General features: G+C 43.3%; 1 protein-coding gene across 2 annotated transcripts in view; it reads right to left on the bottom strand.

Moving 5' to 3' along the window:
- Positions 1 to 16338, bottom strand: part of ARHGEF28 (Rho guanine nucleotide exchange factor 28) — a 159640-nt gene that overhangs the window by 70147 nt on the left and 73155 nt on the right. Inside the window, exons 10-15 of one of the 2 annotated variants that reach the window (XM_087815412.1) lie at positions 15582 to 15789; positions 12824 to 12942; positions 9367 to 9443; positions 8719 to 8761; positions 3403 to 3526; positions 2931 to 3063 (exon numbers count right to left, since the gene is read on the bottom strand). In XM_087815412.1, coding sequence (XP_087671538.1) covers positions 2931 to 3063; positions 3403 to 3526; positions 8719 to 8761; positions 9367 to 9443; positions 12824 to 12942; positions 15582 to 15789 — 704 coding nt within the window. The remainder of the gene's footprint in view (positions 1 to 2930; positions 3064 to 3402; positions 3527 to 8718; positions 8762 to 9366; positions 9444 to 12823; positions 12943 to 15581; positions 15790 to 16338) is intronic. The other variant, XM_087815411.1, reaches the window with a different exon arrangement.

Raw genomic sequence — 16338 nt, 5'->3', positions numbered from 1 at the left:
TAGCTGCTGTAGGGGATACAAAAGAAGTGTGTGATTATAGTCCTTACAGAACTTAAAGTTTATTTTAGTAGTTAAAACCAAAAGAGGTTGCACATAACTCAGTATTAAACAGAAAAGGAAAAACAGGTCACAAACGTGATGTGCAGGAACTCGGGCCACGGGGCTCAGGGAAGATCTCCCAGAAGCGGGTAAGAAATGCGGACTGATGCAGAGTGGGGACAACGGAGGGAAGGGCGTTATAATCCTCAGTGGAGGAACAGAGGCAGGAAAACGCACGAGGCGGGGGAGAAGAGGCCGCGGGGCCTCCGGCCGTGAGGCTGAAAGGGGAGCAAGCGCAGGGCTCGCCCGCAGGGCACCAGCCGCATCTGACCGGCTGCGGCTTAGCCCCGTAAACAGAGGGGCGTCCCTACGCGTGCGGCTGCTGAGAGCGGTGTCTTACGCGGACTGATGCGGTAAAAGTGTGCAGAATAAACCGTAAGTGAAAATACCTGGCGAGGAAACCTAGCACAACCTGCGCTCACCATCCAGGGGTGGTGATGACAACCCACCGAGTGGGCCCCCTGAGGCGGCCAATGGCAGAGGGACTGAGCAGCATTCCCGGGGTGCGGGGCCAGCGGGAGGTGGAGTGAAGGTGCCCGGGTCTGGGCCTGTGCCACCAGTGCAGCAAGGGGGACGACCCTCACACGTGGATTCTGAGGCTGCTGTTAGCCACACGGGCCTGGAAGATTCGAAATGTCTGGGTGGTCACTCTGGGTGACCCTCAGAGAGAGGGTCACTCTGAGCCAGTGTGACCGGTCTGGTTTATTGTCCATGTAGTTCTTCCATATCCTCAAAAGTGGCCACAAATTACGTGATTGCTCAGCCTCTCTAGGCAATTGCAAATATGGGAGTAGAAAGTGAAGAATGATGACAATCTGGGAAGAATAGGTCTAAATACGGTATTCTAGAACAGACGGTTGCAGGACTACTTAGTAGCTTAGAAACAATAAAGGGGAAAAGCACAAATGCGTAAGAACTGAGTTTGGAGGGCACTCAGGAAAAAGGAGAACCGTGTGCCATGGAAAAGAGAGTTCCCCTAAACGAAGGGACAGTCAACGTGAGAACAGGAGACACCAGGGAGTCCGAATAATGGCAAAGACCCTCGGACCCGACTCGAAAGTGATGCCAAGTTTCCGTCACAAGCAGGACTTCTGTTAAGTGGTGGAGACAGAGGCCAAAACACAGATGGTTAAAGCAGGGGCAGGGATGGACATGAGCACAGCAAGTGCAGATCACCCCCTTGAGCAGCTTATCTTGAAGTGAGGGGCGAGAGAGATCGTGGGTGTGGCAGGGGAACAACTGTAGGGATCCTGTGAACTGGGTGGAGTGACAACCTAGGAAACGGTGCCATCGCACATGCAAACTGCCTGCTGACAGGCAGGCGAGCCAGAAACAACCCGTGACAGTACTTACAGCAGATTTCTCAAAACTTAGCATATAAATCACAGCTGATGTTATTTCAGATCCCGTAAAAGAAAGAAATTAAGTCTCCAAGGAAAGCTGAGTTCAAGCACGCACAAGCTGGCATCACGGAAGAGTGTCAGCTGGGAGAAGGAAAGGCCATCTGCCTTTAATGCCGTGTGGATTGTATTTTCATGAGATGCACAGCCATCAATACAGTTCAATTTTTAATTGACTCATTTCCTAGGAATCTGAAGAGGAATTCACATGGAAACTTTCCCCTGCTCCTCTCTTTCCTTTGTGCTCCCACCCCACCCCCATTCTGGCCACCAACAAATACCATAAAATACATTTCACCTGTCTGGGCCTGAATTCTTTTGCTCTGAATAATTCTTTCACTCCACAAATATTTACTAAGCCACACTATTCACAAGGCATTGGCTCTGGGCACTGTGGATGTAGCACAGAAAAATCCAAGCCTGGCAGAATTCATACTCTGGTGAAGGGGTCAGGCAATAAAATCGATACATAAAGCATATAGTAAGTTAATGGTGCTACATGCTATGGGGGGGGGGGGGGGGAGAAAGGGGGAAAGAATGAACCAAGCATAGGACGGTCGGGAAAGGCCTGACTGAGAAGCGTCTGAGCTGACCTGGAAGAGGTAAGGGGCATCCTTACTGCTATCTGGGAGAAGAGCACTGCAGGCAGAGGATCGGGCAGGAAAGGCCCTATGGCGAGAATGCCTAACATGTCTGAGGAACAGCAAAGAATTCCAAGGGCCCGGAGCAGGGGGGCGAGGCGGAGGGAAGACAACCAGACAGATGGCGGGGGCCTTGCAGCCACTGGCAGGGCACTGGCTTGTACTCAGGGGGATGACAGGAAGCCCCCGGAAGACTTAGAACACAGGGTCATAGGCCTTACCAAGCTCGCTCAGGCCGACGCTTTGGTAAAGGCACAGGGAAACCAATAAGAAACTACTGAAATGTTGGCTTCAGGTGAGAGAGAGAGCAGTGGCAGGGGTGAGAAGTGGCTGGCTTTTATATATATTTTCAAGATAGAGCCAAAAAGATTGCTGAAGAATTGGATGTGAGATGTGAGAAAGAGGCCTACAGAAATACTCCAAGATTTTTGGCACCAGCATCTGTCTGGCTGGAATGATGGGGATGCCATTAACGAGGAGGGGCGGCTTGCAGGTGGGCACGGGATGGGAGAACAGAGCTCCATTCTGGACATTTGAGAAGTTTCTAGACACCCAAGTAGAGACATTAAGTTAAGAGTGAGGTATACGGCTGGGTTCTGGGAGGCTGTGGGTGAAAAGTAGTGACCGAACCATCACGGGTCACTGCTCGGTGAGCTGGTGACTCGTATCGTATGTGCAGCACTAAAACAAAGTCCATGTGAATATGCTCAGCAACAACCCTATCCTCGGGGACCTTACTGTGTGGGGAGGCAAAGCACAAAGACGCCACATACAAGGCCCAGGAACTTACTGGAACACTGGCACGACTCTCTCCCCAGGAGCGTTTTATCACAAACCGCGCACTGCAGCACACCGGAGAACGTTCCAGGGACAAACTGATGCCGGCTCAGTTTCTCTTTGTCTTTGGCATCCTTGCTTTTTGTCTTCAGATAGAGCAGCAGCAGCAGAAAAATGGGGAAAAACGAGGAAAGAGAAATGCTGAAAGCCAACCATCTTACAGAAGTCATGCAAAGTCTCAACAGCTTCAGAACCTAAGGACTGTACATCACGGGGTTCAATGAAGCCAAAATGCACTATTACCAGATGCAGTTGTCTTAGTGCTTCTGATGATTTAGATAATACTCCATAAAAAACAGAGGTTTTCAAATACCTAAGTATAAAATCTGAGGTAAATGACTTTAAAGGGGGAGGGGAAACTGTACTAATTGCTGAGAACTGAGCCCTCTATGTTTTAAGGACAATAGGTACAAAACCTTAGCTACCTTAGACTTATTCCGAGGGCTAGTCATCCGATTCATGATGAAGCTGAAAGTTCGGCTCACTTTGTACTTTTCAGAATCCGATTTGGCAGGTATGATGTATTTATCCCACTCTTCTTCTGGAATTCTACAAAAAAGAAGCTGTATTCATGGCCTATAGGACTTAAAGAGCGAGCAAAATACAGCATATTCATGCTGTGTACACACATATACACATATTTTAATACACAGGCATTTACACATATATATTTATACATGTCATGTTTTTATACATATTTATTTACACATATATATTTTTTCAACTTTTAATGGTTATTCTAAAGATAAATATAGAAACTATTAAAAATATATCTTATAGATGGATAGGTAGATAGATAAAGCAACTATCTCACAATTTTAACAATTTTACAGAATCTAAGTAGTAGAGGTAGGTATTCATTAAATAATTCTTTCAACTTCTCTGTATATCTTTAAAATTTTTATAACAAAATATTGGAGAAATAAAGGATAACTCAGATTTATAATTTTACTCTGAAAACATTCATCTCCCTGTTTATTATACTAACAGGATTTTCTTCTGGCATAGAGGAGCCAAATAGCCAACAATATAAAACTGTATTTTCTTTATTTTTGGAACATAGAGATAATACTCAGCAGACACATTTTTCCTTTGTCAATACAGCCTGAGAAACAGATGGTCTGCCTCTTGGTTCAGTGTCTCCCACTCAATCAGGCTACTTGCAATCTGACACTCTCTAGGGTGTAAAGGAGAGAAGGCTGTGGACACTCCCCCAAAAGAAGAGGCAAGCTAGAGGTAACTGTACCCAATCCATGAACACACTGAACATCATTTATTTTTCTCTAATCCATATAATCATTCTGTAAGAAAAAAATAAGTCCCAGCTATGAAAAGTCATATATCCCCTGGAACTTTCTCTGGCAGTCTTATATTCCTAATGTTATAACAGAGAGAGAGAAAGAGAGAATATTTTAAATATCAACCTATGTATGTATCATGTCAAACCAGATAACACTTCTGTAGACTATTTCCAAAATGAACATTTCATAACCAAAGGCTCTCCTAGCCTCCACCCCATAAAACCTTCTCATTTGTCAGGATTGGTGGTTAACACACTCATCTCTGGGAAATACCTTTCCAAAGCAATCATATTATTGATATGCACCAAAATATACATGATTACTTTTATGAAAATAAATTCAATGACAACTTTCTAGGACTTCAGTTTTCTCATCTGATCAATGACAGGCTTAGACTAAATTATTTCTAAGGGTCCTTCTCACACTTACGTATAATATGCACTTCCCTTGCACATATTAAACAAAACTTTAAGTTATTTAACCTCTATACTAGGCAATGGAGAGTTCAAACCTATGAATGTATTTTAAAAAGCCAATAATACATGGCTTCAGAGCTGCCCCTTGGTCGTGCGGATCTAAAGGCATAGTCAGGAGAGCGTGTCCTGCTTTTCAAATCCTGCACAGTAAGTGAAACTGGGTTTGCTACTAGAGAGAACAGTTGAAAAAGTCAGAAAGGAAAGAGGGAGAATAGAAGTGAATGTATCCTACAGCTGCGCAGCGTAACAAAAAGGAACTCAGACCTTGTTATTTCCTTTCTACTTCCCCAGTCACCTCCGTAGATAACTAATATAATCTGTAATGTTCATACCTCTTATGTCTTAAGCATCCTAATTTTCAAAACTCATGGTATAATATTCAACAGGCTCACTTTGAGTGTGGAAAAAAACACATTTGTGTCACAAAAGGTGCCATCCACTGCCTAAGAGGACAGCAGTGTGCTGAGAGACTACACCTCAGAATTAAAGAATGGTGAGGTCAGTGTGGATTTGAGGTGAAGAAGTCCTCTCCCCTGCTTCCCAGCAGAAACTCTCTCAAACTAAACTCTCTCAAATAAAAGAAAATGATTTACCCAACTGTACTCCAAATACCTCAAGCTAGAGAAACGGTATCAAGAACAATGTTTCAGTTTTGATTTAAAATGTATGCATACACCACAATTTAGCATGCATTCTACTTACTTCTCCAAAATTACATAGTTATACCACTTAACTTTTAAGCTCAAAGGCTGATAAGACCTGAGACATGATCATGTAAATGAAAAAATACTGAAACACTAAATATTAAATCAGAAAATCCATCCAACCTGGTAGAAATGTGAACATCACAGACACGATCCACTGTCATATTATGAAAATGGGTAACACGGTGTAAACTTTGGGCAAATGTTGAGGGTTGGTTGAGTCTATGTTGCAAATTTAATTTAACTATGTGATACTAATCTATATAACAAGTAGGTACTGTAGCGAAGAACTGAGAAATGTCCTCAACTGATTTCACAACGGAATTTAAATAGCTTTTCAATTTATAAGCATCTGGGGGAAAAATAATTTAAATTCTTTTTAACATTCCAGAACAAGAACGGCTAAGCTCGCCTGGCCAGGCATGGCTCAGCGGTTGAGCATCGACCTGTGATCCAGGAGATCTCGGTTCGATTCCCGGTCAGGGCACATGCCCGGGTTGCGGGCTCGATCCCCAGTCGGGAGCTTGTAGGAGGCAGCCGATCAATGACTCTCTCATCATTGAGGTTTCAGTCTCTCCCTCTCCTTTCCTCTCTCTGAAATCAATAAAGTTATATTTAAAAAAAAAAAAAAAAGAATGGCTACGCTCTGTTATCATTGTGATACCCAGTGTAATCACCCACAGTGATTTAAGCTTTACAAGCCCCATTCTTTAGAGACTTTCTTGGTATCTAGTTTAAATAGGTAAATAGATATTTAAAATATCTTAAGAATATGTATCCTTAATATATTAATCCTTAATTTATTATGTCTATAACCTATTTTTAAAATAAAAACTGGGCATCCCGCTATCCGTATTGAAAATTGACACAGTGAGACTTTTTTGAACACTCAGCTTCTCAAAACATCTTTTTAATAGTAACAGATGTAGTAAATTTAAGACAGATGGTGGTAATAAAATAGGTGAGTCATGCCATGCAGTGTCTGAGAAGTTGGGATAGGCAGAGTGTCTGCTCTGCAGCAACGAGCCTGCAAGGTCTGCAGCGGGCGCCCCTTTTACCCAGCTGCGTTCTTCTCCAGAAACTCACTGATTAATATGAGTAAAAATGCCAGTGTAGGCAGACCCTCAAGTAAACATGTACAACATGACCAGAGCAAACCGTCGGTATGGCCAGGGCCCTTACTGGCATATCCGACAAGATGTCAGGAATAGAACAGGTGAGATGAGAGATCTGCTCTGCTAGATGCACCAGGGCAGAGACTTTCAACCGTGTGCCACAGGAGTTTTTAAAACATACAATGTCTGACTATTTAGTCAGGGGCACTGACCTCTTCCCTCAGATTGCCAAATTAAAAAAATGACAACGGCCAACACAACAATGGCCATCTGGTGTGGATGAATCAAAATTTTACCTACTCTTTTTGTCAGATGAGCAAAAAATATATTTTTGGTGTGCCGCAGAATTTTAGTAATTTGTTTGCGTGCCACGAGATGAAAAAGGTTGATAATTGCTGCCCTAGGGGATATGACAGAAAGTCAGATGCTTTCGGGATGTAGACCAAGGGAGACGAAAGAATAGAAAGAAAAAGCCAAACAGAATGACAGAAAATGTGCCATGAGCGAGAAAAGGGCGCACCCTGCGCTTCCCATCCAGGTTAAAGCACCTCAGAGGCTAACACTGAACCAGTCATGGCCCTGGCCTTTCTAGCCTCAATCCCTCTCCTAATGGAAAATAAACGTTTTTATTAAAACAATCCCGACAGCCCTGGCCGGCGGCTCCGCGGTTAGAGCGCCGGCCCTGCCGGAGGGCCGCAGGTTCGGGTCCCAGGCAAGGGCACCCAGCTGGGGGGCAGGGTCCACCCTGCCCGAGTCACGGTGCCTGCGGGAGGCCACCAACCATGTGCCTCTCTCACACCGACGTTTCTTCTCCCCCTCCCTCCCGCTCTCTCTCAAAATCAACGGAAACAATATCCTCGGGTGAGGGTTAACGGCAGCCAACGCCCTGACTTCTCCAACTGAAAGAGGGCAGAAGACAGCCGATGGGAACGGTGACCAAATTCCAGGCAGTGACTCGCTCAAAGGAACAGAGAAAGGCAGGCAGCTCAAAGCGGCCCGGACCACACGAAACACCCCAGACGGTCAGGCATCGCTGCCCCGCCGTCGTCACTGTCCTGATGCCGGCGTCATCACCATTCTGTTCTTAAAAGGCATTCTTAGTCCCCTCCGGTTTTCTCATTTCAAAGTTTCTATTCTGGTCTCAAAATATAAGAATAAACAAAAGGAGGCTTTTTCTTATTAAGACCTTAATTCCAGGATTTAAAGCACAACAGTTCACCTTGATCTATATATTAAAAGGTTCCAGAGTTTTAGCATTAATATCGCCACAATTAAAACCATTTCCCTCTTTTCCGCATGGTCTCTTCAAGCCAAACATTTCCGACATTCCTGACAAGCCCAAGGCTGCTTCGCAGTGGGGCTCACGAGCAAGTGCGGCCAAGAGAACTCAGCAGTCAGCTTCCCAACATTACTCCAGTTGACAGGGTGTTTTTTCATTTATTTTTGGGAAAAGGGATGCTTAGGCATAAAGCTTTCAAATCTGCACGTCAATTAGAAAACTGATAATGTTTAAAATACTTTCTGCATCACGTATTCTTTGTTTCAAACTTAACACTTCTAAACACTACTCCGTACAGACAGGTAACAGAGGTTTAGGTCTTTTCTATAACTGACCACCCAGGGCCTATTATCGTAGAAAAGCTTCTTGTCATGATGGAGAGCCCCAGCCAGATCCTCAGGCCTTTACATTTTCTTTCTTCTTTTAAAAAAAACAAACAATTAATTTGAGAGAGAGGGGAAGAAGGAGAGAGGAAGGGGGGGGGCACTGATTTGTGGCTCCACGTATTTATGTATTCATTGGTTGCTTCTTGTATGTGCCCTCGCTGGAGATTAAAACTACAACCTTGGCACCTAAGGATGACTCTCTAACCACCTGCGCGGCTGGCCAGCGCCTGATGCCTTCTAGAACAGGTGGTCCTCACACTGCTTCCCTTGGCCCCCCAGTCGGGAGGCCCGCACATCTGGGGACTGAAAGGAGCAGCTGGCCAGCCTGTGCTGATACAGATCACAAAGGAAGCGAAGGATTCAGGCAGGCCCATTACATAGACACCTCACAAACTATTAAACAAGTATCCAAAATGACATGCACACATTTCCAAAGATGGATCAGGCAGTCCCTCAGGAAATTTGGAACAGAAAAAATACCTTTTTTCTCCTGGAGGCTCCGGTAAGCTGTAAGCTCTTTGCTCTAGAAGACACAGAACAATAAAATGAAAACTAAGGCCGACAAACTAGCAGTCATGTGGTAGCCTGAAATGTACACACTCTACCGTATTTGTTCATTATATACACCCCCAGTTATGAGAAAATAGGCCACTTGACACAAGCAGGGCATTGCTCTGGATAGCTTTACCACTTTCCCTAGTTTAGAGGGAGTGGAGCAGAGGCCAAAACCCAGCAACACTTCATGATTTTATGAACTAATTTAGCATCAGCAAGGGCAGCAAATATTTTCAGAAGTGCAGAAACTTAGTTCTATCTTTTTGGACATTTCTCACCAGAGCTTTATCCCTTATTTGTAACACTAATTCCCCAAGATACAGAATCAGTAAATATCTTAGCTGCTTTTTAAGTGAAGCTCAAAAGAAAAGTCTTGAAGGCCTAAGGGAGAGCCCATTTGAATACAGCTGCAAAGCCCCTAAGGAATCCTCGCCACAGCCAGTCCTGAGATGCGCTTTGTGGCTCGTGGGAAAGGGAGGGCCACTGGTCCCACTGGACTTCTGGGGGGTGAAGGGCAGGCTCATGCAAGCAGCCCAGCGCTAGTCTTGTTGCAGAAGGAACCCGAGTACTTACTGCAGGGATGGAGCAGAGACACTGATTTAGACAGTGAGAGAGGCTGAAGGAGGGAGTGGCCACTGTGGAGCCACCATCTTCAGAGCAGGGACAAACCCTTTACTGTTACAGCCCAGAAGCCTGAAGAGGCAAAACTAGGTTGCAAAGGAAGGTGGGCCAGATACATGAGGCGGAGCACTAATAAATACATGTCCCTGAAACGCGCCAATGTCAATGTTGAACCTAATACTGTCTTGTAGGCCACAGAAAATCTACTTTGAAGAATTTGAAGGCTTTACTTTATTGGTATTAAATGTTCCACAAATTAAGTCATGGGAAGAAATCAGTGTCCTTACTGTAAACAGGCGGGGGTACAAGAGTTACCACGAGAATAAAGCCTTTTGTCCGAACAGTCGAGCTAATGAGGTAACAGAACTACACTCGGGCAACCGGACAAAGCCTAACAGGATTCCACCCATCAGTGCACAGTAATTGTCAAAAGTACACTCAGTTCCTTCCTCAGAGTCTTAAATGTAGACGCTTTTGTCCGTCTCGGTGAGGTTATAATTAGCATCTCAATGTCGACAATGTCCCTTTCTATCCAAACCTATGATGTACCAAAGGGAATTATGTGTAGGATTGGGTTTTGTATAATGTATACAAGCATTAAATAATAAAGTAGCCATCCTTGTACTCTGGGCTCAAAAAAGATGAGACGTGACAGTAGTAATCCTCTGGAAGTGACAAGGAGAGAGATCACAAATAAAAATAAAAGGGCAGGAAGGCCACCCCATCTTTGTGCATCTATTACAGACCATACAGGGGAATTTTCACTGGGACAAAAGGAGACTCGGAGCCTATTCAAATAGAGAAAATGTTTAGGACTATTCAAAACCCATCGAGAGAGGATTTCTAACACCACAAATATCAACTTACCTCTGATTAACCTAAGCAAACTAAACACTGAAACGCCAGAATACGTCTTTGACTGAGTCAGGCTTTCGCACCTGTGCTTTGATCAGGGTTAAAATCATTCCTTGTTCCTTGAGAGTTCATCTGTTCTTCAGAGTCCCACAGCATTGTCTGTGGGTCATGGTGTCAGCCCAGACATTTGTTTGCCACCTTACGGGAGTATCTGTTGGAATCCGTGTATTTCGTGTGTAGCCTCTATCTAAAGTACCTGTTTGTCATTCTCACCTTTTGGAGAATATCAAACTTCACTCAAATAGCCCTGTTTTAAAATATGCTGTCTAAAGATAAGCTTCCATTCACAGAAAACCTAAGCATGTCCATTTTTATTCTTTCTAATTCAAACGCCAAGAGTTAAGGATTCTATGTTAGGCAAAGATACCCTTCCTGATTCATTAAAGATTCATAAGTAAGGGTTATCTCCCCTCATAAACATCGATTTCCTCTAAGTCATCTGCTCAACAATTTCAAACTTGGAACTGTCTGACTTGGAAAATCAGAGATATTGCAAATATAAAGGCAAGGCCACCACTCTGCACATTTCACAGAAGACTTTAAAGTGTTTTCCAAGTAGTTATGGTATAAAGTTAACTCATTTTCTGGGACTATGAGTGAAAAAGTGTCAATCTGCCATTAAGAGGCCTCCCAGCCCGGCCGGGCATGGCTCAGCAGTTGAGTGTCGACCTAGGATCCAGGCAATCGGGGTTCGATTCCCGGTTGGGACACATGCCTGGGTTGCAGGCTTGATCCCCAGTCAGGGGCGTGCAGGAGGCAGCCGATCAATGACTCATCATTGATGTTTCTATCTCTCTCCCTCTCCTCTCTCCGAAATCAATAAAGATATAGTCAAAAAAATTTTAAAAAAAGAGACCTCCCAACCTAAACTAAGATGAGGGAGAGCTGGAAATCTTAGAAATGCTCATGATATGCGGGGGGAAAATCCAGGGCAAATTCAATCCATCTTCTTTTCCTGTCCTCATAAGGGTAGCCATGTCCTTTCCTTCTCTTAGTCCTTTGCTCCATCTTCCCGCTCCAAAAAATTAAAACTGACACGCATCAGTAGTCGTGCTCTCTCCTCTTCCAAAACACTTCCCAGAAAGGGCCGGGGCGGGGGGGGGGGGGCACACCTGCAGCACTTATTTTGTATTTAATGTATCTTGACTACTATATTTGTTCAACAAATATTTACCAAATATCTCCCACACATAAGTCCCTGTTCAGGATGGCAGTTCCAAGCACAAAGATTATGCTTTCAATACTGTTCTACAGAGCATGAAAATGCAAAATAACAATGCAATAAAGCAAGAATTTAAAAAAGGAAAGAAAAATGAGTAAAATAAATTCTATTTTAAATATTCTACACTGAGAAATTGAGAATACTTAAGTACATCTCTTATTTTCTGAGTCTTTTTAAGACTCTTCTGGATAATAGACAAAAAAAGGCATTACCTAATAGATTGACCATTTTATTATATACTCTGCTATGTATTGCAAAGGAGCATGAATACGTCCAAACATGCCTTGAAACACAATTATTACATAATATATCATGTACAGAAAGTATAAAATAATTACATTTCAAAATAAAGTTGAGAATGGGGGGCAGTAGCTGAGGGAGGCTACAAGAGCAGCTCTGAGTTACCTATAATTGTTTTATTTCTTGATCTGAATTCACTTTTAAAAATTCATCAAACCATATGATTACAATTTTCACCCCTTTCTGTAAGTATACTATATTTATATTAAAATTTTATTACATAAAAAGTTACATTTCTGAATGTTTACATTGCCACAAAAGAAATGTTGAGAGCCCGGCCGGGTGTGGCTCAGTGCTTGAGCATCGACCTGTGACCCAGGAGATGGAGGTTCAATTCCCGGTCAGGGCCCATGCCCGGGTTGCGGGCTCGATCCCCAGCCAGGGCCGTGCAGGAGGCAGCCGATCAATGACTCTCTCATCACTGATGTTTCTATCTTTCTCTCTCTCCCTCTCCCTTCCTCTCTCTGAAATCAACAAAGATGTTTGTTTGTTTTAAAAATGTTGAGATACATTTATTCATGTTTCAAATATGTTCTCTTATTGCAACTCTCTAAAATCCCTTGCTAAATAAAAAAAATCTATTTTGCAGTGGTTTGCCTCTGAGGAGCTAGATTATTTCAGCAATTTATTTTATATTGGGGAGAAGTACTTTTTATACTTTACTTAAATAAAAGCCTCTGAAGCCCTCACAATAATGAACCTAGAATAAATTCTAGTTTACACTACTCTGGAGGAAAACACTTTACTCAAAGAATAAAGCAACAGAGATGGGTGGACAAGTTTGTAATTTCATCGAAATCGAGTCTTTAACTTGTCTGATATCTAATGAGCAAAAGATTGTGCTAAACTTAGAAAAATCAATGGTGAAAATAAAATGGAAAACTCCTGCCTGCTGCTCTTGTGCGTTGTATGTACCTGGACTACCTGCAGCTCTGCTGGACTAGAAGGCTCTCCAAGCCAAGAAGTAAAAACTGCTCACCTTCGCTTGAGTTGCACGCCGTAAAGTCACGCGCCAGCCGAGTTCTTCCCAAAGAAATTTTGGGTGACGAGCAGGAATAAGAACGTGAGCGGACCCCAGAAAGCAATGACTCCTAAAATAGAGCATAATAAAGTTTTTTAAAAATGCTACACAAGACTTGAAAGTGTATGTCACCATGAATGTTGCTAAATCAGCATCTTTGTAAAGGATTCAACCTGAAAATTTCTGATGTAATCTTACGGTTTCGGTTTGCCTCTCACAACTTTAACAAAATTTTTTGGGGGTAAGTAGTAGAGTTTATTAAGGGAAACTTACATATTAGCTATATTTTGGGTGGTCTGCAAGACAAAATGCTTTGGGAATAGTTCCTATATACACTTTAGGATGCACTTACGACATGCCAATCAAGTTGGTTAAAGGTGAAAAATGAAGCCAAATGACATTTTCTCTGTATATTTAACAATGAGCATGACATTTTTTTCACCGGAGTTGTCCTTTTTATTTTACACTGTAGCATTCAAGCAAAATTCTATATTAATATATGTCTCTATACTTAGTGATTATTAGAAGGTAGAAGGAAGCCCACTTATTATTATAAGAGTTTTTAAAACTCCCTAACAGCTGTTTAAGTCCATAATGTTAGCAGCAGCCGCAAGGGAGTACACAACAGGTCACTACACAAATCTTCCCAGGCTGCGCTCCTCTTTAGCAGACCTTCCACCCAGCACTTCTGGGATGATGTCTGAGTATCACTGATTTATGTATCTTTATTCCTATTAAGTGACCTGCCATTTTTGTTTCTGTTTTCCCAATTACATACTATTTCTGTTACAGTATTTGCAACATATGTGAAAATCCAAGATGGCAAGACAATTAAAACTTGGTTTTCTTACATGTTCTTGAAAATTTTAATGACTATGCAATAGGTCTCCACGAAAACCATTTGTGGTACCCAACTCCCATCCAATAGAGAGAGGCCTAGCGGCCTTAGGGTTCATCCCACCCATCCATTTGTAAGATCCCACTTACAGTTAGGGCTAAACTAAAGTAATGCAAAATTTATTACTAAAATTGAGCCATCTGCAACTGTCCTTCACAAGCACTGGTCTCTCCTGTTCCCCCTAAGTGAAGACACATGGCTTCCCTAAGGCCATCGGTATCAAGAGCCTGGAGCAAAGTTGAAAACAGGTGGTGCCTGATCCTGCTTCAGAGGGTCTTGGGCTGTGGCTCCTCTGACTGACTGAGGAGGGAGGACTCTCTGGGTCTGAATGTCAGGAAGGCCAGCCCACACTGTCCCATCTTCCTAACAGTGAGCTTGCCACAGAGGGTCCTAGCCCAGTGCCACCCTCTGCACTGAAGTCATACACGGTAATCATTTCGTATAATATGAGGCTTTGAAAATTGTCCAGAACCCTCAGGTAAAAAGTAACATAAGGTAATTACAGAGGCAGGGCAGGCTATCCTTAAAGGACAGAGTCTTCTTAAAAGTGGACAACACTGCACTGCTTCACAAAGACTGAATTATTTTCATCCCAAGCAATGATGAGTGTTGCACAATTCCACCCAAAATGCAAAACTAAGAATAATCTACACCAACAAACATACTCATTTCTTATTATCCAGAAATATCACATGGTCTTCGGGTCCAAAAGATTATGACAGTGCTACAGGCTTCAGAGCCGAGGGGAAGGGCCCGGGCTCGGTGGTCAGAAGGCCTGGATTTGAGTTCACCAAGCTTGGGTAACGGGGATAGGACATCTCACCTCCACAGAACATCTGCTCAAAAATTAACACAAAGGCACTGCTTATGTCCCAGGAGAGCTATGATAAAGTTATATATGTCGTACATACATACAACATGCTTTGTATGTTGTAGACTATAACTACAAAAATAAAGCTTTATCGTAACAGCCATGTGTTCGCGGTAAAGAGCTGTTGGGGCATAGCACACATTATGCTATAGTAGTGAACTCAATTTAAGAAGAAAAAAGTAGACAATACAAATCGAAAAGGAAGAAAACATATCCAAACACAAAAGGGCCTTCTCTGCAAGACTGGAAGAATATACAATATACAGATGCTGTATTGTAGAATCCTGTACTTGACACCTGTATAATTTTATTAACTAGTCACCCCAATAAATTCAATAAAAAATTAAAAATTAAGTGAAGAAAAAAGAAAATTTTAAAGAAAAATAAGTATAAAATAAATAAAAAACAGCCACAACCAAATGAAACCCCATGTGTAAATGCCGGTGAGAGAAAATCTGTCTCCTATGGAAAAACTGATGAAGTCTATGGTGTTTCGGATTAGGTCGTGCAGCCAGGGACACTAAACAAACAGCACCTCTGCCTTTACTAACATTATATACCTCGGCACCCAGGCCAAGAAAATTTTATGTGAGCAAAACAAGGTTGATCACTTAAACCCACTGAATACTACCAGTTTTTCTCCCTCTGCTTAAGAGACGATGGCAGAAATTTTGTGTAAAATGACAGAATTTTCCAAGTATGTGAAAGGTGATAAGGATCAGTGGTGAATTAGTGAAAACAAATCAGCCTTCTAAGTTAGGCCCGTACAGGTCAGAGTGGGAGAGATCAACAAGACAGGCCCAATCAGCCAGCTCAGGCGTCTCCAGATTAAAAAGTTCATACGTGTGAATAAAACACCATTTGTCGTTCAGAGATGGGTAGATTTAGACAGCACGTTTTCCCGGCCTAGAACAAACCACGTTAATACCAATAAGAATACCTTTGACTGCAGGTTACTTGATAAGGAAAGTGACTCAGTCCTGGAGATGTTAAAGTCGGGCTCGGCGCTGGTCTCCAAAGAGTCGAACTCGTCGCCGCTAGGAAGCCCGGTCCTGGAGGAGCTCTGGGACACCGGCGTGTAGCGGGTGCGGGGCTGCTCCGGGGGCCCCTCCCCCTCGCTGTCCGCGTCCAGGGCGTCCAGGCTGGAGCTGAGCGGGGGAGCAACAGTAAGCAATTGAGGCGCAGGGGGCTCTCGGGTCTGGCGGCTTCTATTCCCCCCAACTCAAGTTCTTCACTGACGTGCGGTATAACAGGTACGCATTTAATTTCTTCTGTTTTTAATTCTTAAAAAAATTATTGATTGAGCCCGGCCAGGTGTAGCTCAGCAGTTCAGTGTCGACCTAGGATCCAGGCGATCGGGGTTCGATTCCTGGTCAGGGCACATGCCCGGGCTGCGGGCTCGATCAATGACTCTCTCATCATTGATGTTTCTCTCTCTCTCCCTCTCCCTTCCTCTCTCTGAAATCAATAAAGATATATATATTTTTTTTAATTATTGATTGATTTTAAAGGGGGAGAGAAAGAAAATGGGGGGGAGTGAATGAGAGAGGAACATCGCTTCGTTGCTCCCCTTGGCTGCGCAGTCTTGCTGGACTTGTGTGTGCCCCGGCCTGGGCTCAGCCCCACAGCTTTGGCGTGTTGGGATGACGCTCTAATCAACTGAGCTACGCGACCAGGGCCAATCTCTAAAAAATTTA

This window comes from Miniopterus natalensis, chromosome 3 (assembly GCF_054644295.1).
Source record: "Miniopterus natalensis isolate mMinNat1 chromosome 3, mMinNat1.hap1, whole genome shotgun sequence".
Lineage (NCBI taxonomy): Eukaryota > Metazoa > Chordata > Mammalia > Chiroptera > Miniopteridae > Miniopterus > Miniopterus natalensis.
Note: the sequence above shows the minus strand (reverse complement) of the source record. Positions and strands in the feature narration are given on the sequence as shown.